We start from the raw sequence: 10,045 nt of genomic DNA, 5'->3' as shown, positions 1-10,045 counted from the left end.
TGACAGCTCCCCCATCTCTTTCTTGTCCCTGAAATGAGTTCAAGCTGCTGTATTCAGGCCTGAAACAAGAAGGACCAGGTAAGGATGAGATGGTCTCCCTGTGTCACACCTCTGCCTTTCCAGCCCACAAGCCATGCCCTGCCTGCCCTTTTCGGTGCAGCACTGAGCTACTTCTTGCTTGACAATGGTCAGAGCTGCCTCCGAGGTTCCCAGCCTCCCCAGGGTGAATTCCCCTGGCCCACAGCTGCTAACACAGAGAACCACCAAAACCAGCTCTGCCATCAGCTGCACCATTCCACTCAGCCAGGAACACACCCGGCATGGTCAGACCTGGCACATGTTGCCATGGTGCCGAGCTCTGGCCAGAGCCCACCATGGCCTGACCCGGACAGAGCACAGGAGGACGGCGGATGTAAAGGTAACATTTACTGAGAGATACAGAACTGAGTATTATGAAGGACATACATGGATGGAGAGGGTAGCGACACCACTGTGGACGGTGGTTTGGACCCCCTTCCCAGCACGCCAGGGAAGGAGCCAGACGCTACCGGACAAGTAACACAATGGAGATAACTGTGGCATATGCATTTGTAACAAACAGACCATCATAACATACATTTCTATGGGATCACATCTAGTGATTATATAAATCCATATAGAGATCGCTGTATAAAAACTTTGTAAAAAATACTTTAAAAAAAGTGTAAAAATGTGCATTCAAAAGCACGGCCGACACGGACAGCTGGGCTGTAAACATTATACTGAGAGTGTGCTTGTGGGGGGCGCCTGCGCCACCGAGCCCCGACAGGCCTGCCCACCAAACGGGGTTGCGTCAAGTGTTTGCGGTTCTTGGGTTCGGGTTTCCCTCCAGAGCATGCGCCAGGAGCGGTGGCAGCCTCTGGGCAGGGCGCCGGCGGGCACCGTGCAGCCGCCACTCCTCCGCCTGCGGCCCCTGCTCCCCACGGGGCGCGTGGACCTCGCGGGATGTGCTGCGGTGTCATGGGTCCCCAGGGCCACAAGCAGGCTGAAGGGCTGTGATGAGGTATCACAGGGAGGTTGCCCTCATCGGTGCCGCTAGCCCTGCTCCCGGGTTCAGCCCCAGAGTACATGGTTGACAGGTTCCTGATCTTCTCTGTCCCCATATTTGTTTGGTCCATAGTTCCCAAGGAAGCCCACTGGGTCCTGGCTGCACCAGGCCTGGGTGCACAGTTCTTCACACAGTACATACATTAGAGACCCTGGAAGACCCTTCGCCACTGTCTCCTCCTCCTGGCCCAGTGCCACCTTCACTTTTTCTCTAGCTGCTCCAGCAGCGGGTTGGCTTCGCTCTCGGGCGTCTTGATGCTGTCTGTCCGCACAATGCAGGTGGGACGGTGCCGGTTCAGCATCAGGATCAGCTGCTGCCTCTCCTGTTTCAGCTCTTCTATCTGGGCCTTCAGCTCAGCGTTCATGAGCTCTAGACGCTCGGACTCCTAGCAGGACAGAAACACAGCCGCATGTGACTTTATTCCAACAGGACAAGATACAAGGAGAAACAATTTGGCCAACAAACCATCTCTGCTCAGTGCCGCCCCTCAGCCCCTGCAGCACAGCAGCAGCCTGAAGACCTGCCAAGGCACCGGGCCCCTCCAGGCAGTTCATCCCCAGCCCTGCTGCCTTAAGTTACCTAGTGCCACCGCAAGGAAATACACAGTCACCTCCTAGGACAGGTCTCTGCTGCACCACAGCAAAACCCCTGCCTGGATGCTTTCCATGGTCTGGAAGGGTGTGTGGAAACAAACCCGCATTTAAGTTTTCACCCCCCATCTGCAAGGATCTGCCCTTGTGAAATGGCTCCTTGTTCCCCACTGTGTCATTTGCCCATGTCCCACCACCCCTTGCAGAAAAGCACCAAGGTACTGTGAGAGTTTTTCTGCCTTGGGGTCACGGGTGAGAGGGCATCTGTCCACTGAACGGGGAAACCTTCAGGAATTTGGGCAAGGGGCCAGCACACTGTCGGCCCCCTGTCCTGTGCCACACTCCCACGGGTGCTCCTGCTCCAGCACTGAGGCAGAGGCACTACCAGCCCTCTCTCTCCCCCACACCCAGAGCCCACCTCCAGCCCTCTCCATCCCTGGTACCACAGGCACAGGGATGCTCGTGAGCTCTGCCTCAGCACGCACACGGCCACCACCTTCACAGCCTCGTGGAAAGGGGGCAACGGGCCTGTGTTTTCCCAGATAAGGGCACAGGAGCAAGGGGAGGCAGAGGGGGAGTTTAGGAGGGAGCGTTGCCTGCAGCTGGGGCACCTTTCTAGGGAGGTGCCCCCGCCAAGGTCCCCGCTGTGCCCTGGGACAGGTCAGGGCACCCACCCGCTGCAGGAATTCCGTCCTCTCCTTCTTCTTGTTACGACATCGCGCTGCTGCTACTTTGTTTTTCTCCCGGCGCCTTTTCCTCCTCTCCTCTTCCTCGTCCAGCTGCAACGAGACAGAGAAGCCCAGGTCAGAGCCGGCAGGTATGGGGCAGGGCAGGAGGTAGGGGTGAGCACCCGGCAGCCCCACCGGTGGGCAGGGCAAGGACAGGGGTGGCAGCCACCCATGCCAGTGGCCACCAGCGACGTGGTCTAATCCTCGTCAGGAACCAGGCATGCTGCTGCCACAGCCTCTAACTCTACTCTGTGGGGACACAGGGAGGGAGACCAGTGCGGTATCCACAGCTGGGGACCCGGCTGGCAGGGGACAGACAACTCTTTGCAGGGCTGCTCCCTCCCCGAGAAAGGGCAGAGACAAGGGGAATAGAACCCCATCCCGCAAAGATAGGCACAGTTTGTCACACAGACATCTACAGGCACAGCTCTGTGAACAGTCATTCAAAGCATCACACATGCAGCCAAGAGTGAGAGGCAGAGAAACCTGAAAGAACCCCCAGCTGGGCCTGGCTGTTCCCTCCCTTCCAGTACATGGGACTGTCTGCTGCAGCTTCAGCACTGCCTGAGTCACAGGGCCACCACGGTAAGGTGGGACAGGTTCTGCATCCCCTGTAAAGAAGCAGGACACGGCAGTGCTTGCGCTGTTCGCCGTGACTCAGTTGCTCTGTGCTGTCTGACTCAAACCACACAGGCCAGGCCAATAAGCCCTATGGGTTGGAAACCCGTAATCAAAGTATTTAGGGATATTTACTACAAAGCCTGTGTAAATGGCCTATGGCATGCTTGCATCTGAGAACCCAAACCAGCTCCTTCAAGAAAAATCTGAGTGCTGGAAAGCCCTGCGAAGTCAGCATCCAGGTTACACTTTGTAGCATGGCTAGAGAAGAAAAGGTCCCCAGTGCCTTCATCCACATTCGGCCTGGGACTCTGAAATTTGAGATGTCAGACTGAACTGCCTCGTTCCTATCAACTGATACCTGACAGCACACATCTCTTCAAATGCAGTGGCAGCAATATTCGCTTTATGAGCACTTCCACAGCCTATTTGCACCTTCTCTAAGGGCAGCTCCAGTCTGAGAAGGCAGCCGCATCCTTCCCTTCGTACCTCCCCCAAGTCAGTGTGGTTGAGGGACACACCTCCCAGACGAGCCTCTCACAGCACACACCATCTGAACAGCCTTGTTGCTCCAGCAGCTGGGCTTAGTCACCTCAAAAGGAGAGTCAGAGATTCCCAATGCGTACCGTACCTCCCCCAAGTCAGTTGAGGGACACATCTCCCAGACGAGCCTCTCACAGCACACACCATCTGAACAGCCTTGTTGCTCCAGCAGCTGGTTAGTCACCTCTCAAAAGGAGAGTCAGAGATTCCCAATGCCAAGGCCACAAAGTGGCGGTGGGAGTGGGTGGCCACCAGATTACCCCACATGTAGGTACACCAGTGATGCCTGCAGAAAACAAAAGCTGCAGGTGCCATCGTCCACAGCAAACTGTGCACACTGCTAACATTCACCAAGTCCAAAGCCCACTAATCAAAACATCTCAGTGTGATGTGCAAGGACAGGATGAAACATTGACTCAGCAGAGTTAAGGTGAAGGGGTACCTTAAGTAAGGTGCATGTCCAATATGCAGCACATAGCATGCTTTAGAAGCCAATGTCCAAGTTTTATAGCACTAATAGCTTTTGCATCTTCTGTACCTTACTTCCCAAACATTTTACCAAAGTTGCTGTTTTAGCTGGGGCTAAAATATTAAGCAAAATCACCACAAGCTATGCACAGACTTCCATAATGCCAGGCTGCCACCATTCCTTTGCCAAGGCAGTGCCATGGGGCATCATGCACCACACTTGGGAGAACCAGGATGGGAACCGCACTGATGCCCCCAAGTCCAGTTAGAAGTGGCCAGCTCTCACTATACCAATGTAACTCAGATGCGGCAGGCGTTAGCAGAAGTGACCAGGAAAGCTCTAACTCCATGCTCTGCTGCCTTTTCCTCCTGGCAGGATCAGGATACCTCACAGCAAAGCCACAAGCAGCTCTTACAAAATTTCCACACAGAGTTTAAGAGGAGGTGGACATCAGGGTAGCCACCATTCCCCTCTGCACATTTACCAACCACTCCTCTACCCCTTAGATAGCTTCTCGGCCTTTTAGTTCAAGGATTATTAGGAGGGTGCAGAGAGGGGACACGTGCTTACAGCTCCAAAGCTCAAGAAACACACCCCAAACTTTCCTGCAAAGTACATCTTGGGTTGTAACAGGAACTGGAAGACCAAACAGTGACCGCACAAGCCTCACAGTGTCCCTGAGAACTGCCTGACACATTTCCAATCCCTGTTGCTCCATTCAGCGAGAATCAAAGAATAAGTGACCTGTCCCTGTCCCCTTCAGCTTCCCCTCCACCCCACAGAGGGCCCAGCAAAGGGCAAAGTCCTTTAGATGGGGTACAGATGCTTAAGGAGGGTGACTCAGCACAGATAGCAGCAGCTTGAACTCTTGGCTCTGCTTTTTGACCACAGCTCCTGTAACTTCAAGAAAGCAGGTTTCCCCCTCTCCGCTTCTGCTTCATTTCAGTTCAAAAAGGTGACATGGCCCTGGTGCTGGGGGTTAGGACTCTACTCAGAGGCACAAGGGACAGTGATGGTGTATCACCCCATAGCATGTTTCAGTAGCTGATCTCCAGGGGAATCCTGTGGGTAGAAGGTCTGGGGTTGCCTCCTGAATTGCTTCAGTCAGCAGCATCAGGGACCGAGGTGACCATCAGCCTGAGGGGCAGGGCTCTGTCCTAGAGGGAGCACCCCAGGTGGGTTTCAATGGCAGAGGAGCCCAGCAGCACCTGTCTCCAGCTGCCCCAAGAGGAGGGCAGCCTGCCCAGTGGGGCTGTCCACCACCCTGCGGGGAAGCCAGCGCCCAGCGCCCACTGGGTGGGTTTTGTGCATACTCCCAGGGACAAATACCCAATGCCAAGAGATGCTGGTCCCCCCAGCACAGCAGAGAAAGCTGCCTGTGCCCCAGCTCGTGGGAAGCAGCCTGCCCTCCCAGGCGCTGCGCAGAGCATGGCATGCCGGTACCCAGCATCCCCAGGCTCTGGCTCCCTGCAAGAGGAAAGCAGCTGCAGGCTGCATTGCAAAATTATGTGTGGGCAGCTTCTTGGCTACTCATGGGATAAGCAGCTACTGCTTCAGCTCCCCCAGACTTTCGCTGCAAAGCCCGTGCCAGGGGCAGCTCCAATTGCTGTCCTCAACTCCTCAGCTTCACAGGCCACGCAGGGGAGGAACTGGCTGCAGGGAAGGCAGCCGTGTGGGGGCTGCCAGTGGACTTCCCCTTATCTTTCCTCCACATGGTGTCTCAACAACTGGCTCAGAGGACACTCAGCACTTCCAGTACCTGCTGTGGGGCAGAGCTGCCCTGTCCATTAGGCAGAGGCTGGTGAGACCACATCCCCATGCCCAACAAGCAAAAGCAGCTGTTGCAGGGCCAGCTCAGAGGTGCCTGAGACACCCCAGGAAAGGACCTGTGCCCAGGAAGACAGCACAGCTACAGACTTTTTTTCTTTCTTCCCTAACCCACAAAGCAAGGCGGGCATTGCACCCCATTTGCTGCATGATACCCAGGCCAAGAGCTTGGGACAGCATTTGGCTTCAGCTGCCAACCCACAACTGCTTTGCCTAGAGGGACCAAAGCCATAAGCACCCCCCAGACCCTTCTGATGGCCTCCCGCAGCATCCTAGCCTCAGCTTCTGCCATTGAGAAGCTGCCGAGTCCGTCCCCAGGTGAGCTCCATGGGATGCTGCATGAGCTGATCAGACACTCCCTTGGGAACAGAGCTCCTGTGCAAGGTGATCAGATGGACTCCATCGTACCAGTTCTCCCCGCAGAAGTCCACCGCAAGGGGCTGGGGGGAAGGAACAGGCACCCTCCCTGCAGGTGGACCTGGGTGCTGCTAAGCTTTTGCCATAAGAGTTGGGCCAAACCAAGTGTCAGCACCATTTGGAGAGTGGGCTGCTCCCTGGAACTGATGTTTTACACCCTTCAGCTCACAGCTCATCACGGGCAGCTTTTTACCTCTTTACCTCTTTACATCTAGTACCTCCTTGCTGATGTATCCAGAGAATGCACATCACCCCATCCTTATATGGCATCATCTGAGGTATCCTCACACAGGAGCAAATGCACTGTTCAGAAGGGTTATTTATCGGACCTTCTGACAGCAGCCACCACCCTCACCAACGTGGGGCCTCCGAATTGATGGGTTCCCTGCTCCATCTGCAGGCAGTGGGAGGTGCAAACACTCACCACCAGTACAGCAAGGGTCAAGGAGTCAAAGACCGGACAACCAACACGAGACAAACACACAAGGAAAAGGCTGTGCAAGTGTCTCCCAAGTCCCTGCAGCCTGGTTCTGACGTGCCAGCCTGTAGTACTAAGCAGAAGCCACCTACCTTCCCTGTCCCAGGAGCTCCGAGGTGAAGCCACGGCGCCTCCCGAGCAGTGGGGCAGGGGAAGCCCCAGCCAGCAGCGCCTGTGGCACAAGCTGAGTCACCGCTGCCACTCAGCACCGTTTGCCCATGTGCCTCATCCCCGTGGGAAAGGCAATGCCAACGCCAGCAGCACCAAGAGCTCGTTGGCACCGGAGACGGGATGAAAGCATCACGCAAGCCCTCTGATGGGCTGCGCGGCTTCTCCTTTGGGTGCGTGCCCCAACCTAGGGACACGCTGGCTGTGCCAGACCCCGCTCCACGGGCAGGGTTTGAGTTCAGCTGGCTGCCAATGGCTGTGTGGGACCGGTCAGGTCTGGGACACCAAGGCCACCGCTCCCAGCCCATGCCACAGGCACAGAAATTCAGGCATGGTGAAGAGGCAGCCAGTGGAGCAGCTGCTAACACACGTGCACATCACCAAACAGGCAGCGTGACGTGCTTATAAAACACGTTGCTGGCTACCCTGGCAGGAAACCCAAGCACAGGCAGGAGAGAAACACAGGCAGGTGCAGGCAACGGCCCTACAGGGCCACCTGCAGCCAGCAGCCCCCGAGACTCACCTCACTTTTCACGGGCTGGGGTCTCTTCCCAAGCTTCACCTCCAGGAAGTGGAGAGGTGAGATCATGGCCCCGATGTTGCGGATGTCAGCGTACTTCAGCTCCTCAGCAGTAAGGGCTGTGCCAGGCAGTCCCGTCAAGGGGCCAAGCCCAGGCAGCGCGCCGGCCGTCAGGGACGGGTCGGGGATCTGCCCTGGCATCATAGCAGGGGAAACAGCTTCGTAGGCTGGAGGGAGAGTGAGACACAGCCCATTACAACCCAACTACAGGGCCTCATGCCACAGCACAAGCCAAATTTATTCCATAGTCCCATCACCTAACGGGGTGCGAATCAGGGAAAGCAGCGCTCTTCCCCAGGGATGGCAAAGGCAAGGACTAAGCAGAACCAGGATGACAGAAACCAAAATATATGAATCCTGCTAGGAAGGATACGCTACTGGTGTGTTGATCAGGAAAGCAAAGAGACCCAAGAGGCAAAGCACCAGGAGAACAGGAGCTGGCTGCAACGACAGCGATGTGGTCCCATGGACTACTGGTTTTGGCACACCTTTCTCTGGAGTGCAGAAGATCAAGGTTTGCTCTTAACTGAGTTTTGATTAACATGTAGGTTATTAGGACAAGAAGAAAACGGCACAAAGAGGACCATAACATGCCTTGGGCTGGATTTCTTCTGGGCAGGCTCAGCCTGCTGGTCAGGGCTGGGACACGGCACACAGGGACGAGGGATAAAACCGTGAGAGAAAAACCTGCCACTGAACAAACATCTCCCAGCATAGACATGAGGAAGCGAAGGCTGGAGAGGAGGGGAAATGGAGCAAGGTGCAAAAGGCTTCTTCTATCAGGAAAGAAAAAAAATTGCAGCACAAGTGAGAAGAGGATCAGGACAAGCTTTAGCAAGTCACTTATAGGCAGAAGAAAGGGAGTTACCAGAAAACATGAAGAACAAGTGGCTAAGAGATAAAGAAGTAAAATTATACCTAAAATGGGAAGCCCACAGAACTGGAGCTGTTATATCAGCCAAAAAGCAAAGGGAGCAGGTAGTTGTTGGCTACAGCGCAAGTACATCCCTGCTTGTGTAACTGGCCTGGGACACTCACAAGTGACCCAGTTACAACATGCAGAGTCAACTTCTGTCCACACAGCAACCATTTTCGCCCCCTCAACTCAACCACATGTCCAAGTGCTCATGCACTGCTCTCCTTGCTCTGCCCAGCCGGACTGGTCCCAGCACAATCCAGGAGCCTCCGGGCATCCAACCCATCCTGCCCACCGGCCAGGAGGCACCCACACAGCGGGGAGAGGGACCAGCAATGTCAGGAGAAACAGGCTAATGGAGTGGACCCAAAATCTCACTGAGCAGCTTCCCACAACCACGAGAGCCAGTCACAAGGCAGGATTCAACAAGCAGTTGGGCAAACTCATGGAAGAGGGGTCCACAAAGGACCATCAGTCTGCACAAACTCCTGGAAGCTCTGACAGCACCGACTGCCAGAGCAAGGAGGTGCATTAAGCAAGGGATAACATGCACTTGCCCTGCTCCTTCCAAAGCATGCACTCTCAGCTGCTGAGAGACCAGGTAACGGGCGATGCAGACTTTTGGTCCAGGCAGTATAGCTGTGCTAAGCAGAGGCACACACACATTGTCAAGCCAGCTGCCACAGTTGCTCAGCACTTGCCATCCTGGGGTGACAAATCTATGTCAGTACCAGGCTGAAAACTTGAGTAAAGCTGCATGTGAGATAGGACTGTTGGATCACGGAGTCACAGAACAGTTGAGGTGGGGAAGGACCTCTGGAGATTGCCTGGTCCAACCCCCCTGCTCAAGCAGGGTCAGTGGGAGTGGGTTGAACAGTGTTAATCATGGCAAGCAGAGAAGTTAAGGATTTCTTGGCACTGGCACATCTCTTTACCCAGGAGATTATTTAGTATATTTGTTAATGTGAAGGAACAGGAGATGAGCAGTGGAAGGGAAGGAAAACCAATCATACAGGTTAGTCAAGGGTAGAGAGGCTAATGCAAGCTCCACAGCTCCCAGCATGGGTGCTGTGCAAGCCGTACTGGTGTGACAGACAAGGGGATTTGCATGAGAGAGCGCCTGCAAACTGCAATATGCTGTGAGCTGTCATACGCTCTAATCTGCCACTGAAGAGGTCCAGGTGTTGGCACGAGATGTCCCCTGGCAGAGTTTGTTCAGCAGACAGCAGCAGTGACCAACGGGACTTGAGAAAGAGTGTGGAAAGCAAATGCAGCAAGACCGTGACCATAAAGAGGCAACAAGCAGGAATCAAGCCCTCTGCTCCAGTCATCCTTCAGGAGGAGAAATCAGAAAGCGGAGAGCAGGCCAGTGCTCAGCAGTGCTGGTATGAGGGGGAGGAAGCTGGGCCGGGGGGAGGTGATCTGCACAAGGACATTAAAGCCTGAAAAGGAGAAGATGGGAAAGATAGGTGAGAGGAGTAACTTCTGAAGCAAAGTGATACTACCTGATGAAATGGACTCCTGCCCATTTGGTGACAGAAGAGAAAGAAAATACTTGGTAATGATATTTGACCTCAGAAAAGACTACACGTCAACTCGTTGAGATTGCAAGGACTTAAACTGA

At 54.8% G+C, this 10,045-nt stretch overlaps 1 protein-coding gene across 1 annotated transcript; it reads right to left on the bottom strand.

Moving 5' to 3' along the window:
* Positions 1–430: 430 nt before the first annotated feature.
* On the bottom strand, positions 431–7,649 carry JDP2 (Jun dimerization protein 2). Its single transcript, XM_009280718.2, has 3 exons — positions 7,449–7,649; positions 2,352–2,456; positions 431–1,472 (listed from the first exon to the last, which is right to left on the bottom strand). The coding sequence occupies exons 1-3, from the start codon at positions 7,647–7,649 to the stop codon at positions 1,287–1,289; spliced, it is 492 nt and encodes a 163-aa protein (XP_009278993.1). The 3' UTR covers positions 431–1,286.
* Between the last annotated feature and the right edge of the window lie 2,396 nt (positions 7,650–10,045).

This window comes from Aptenodytes forsteri, unplaced genomic scaffold (assembly GCF_000699145.1).
Source record: "Aptenodytes forsteri isolate BGI_AS27 unplaced genomic scaffold, ASM69914v1 Scaffold193, whole genome shotgun sequence".
NCBI classification, from domain to species: Eukaryota; Metazoa; Chordata; class Aves; order Sphenisciformes; family Spheniscidae; genus Aptenodytes; species Aptenodytes forsteri.
This window is presented reverse-complemented; position numbering and strand designations above follow the sequence as displayed.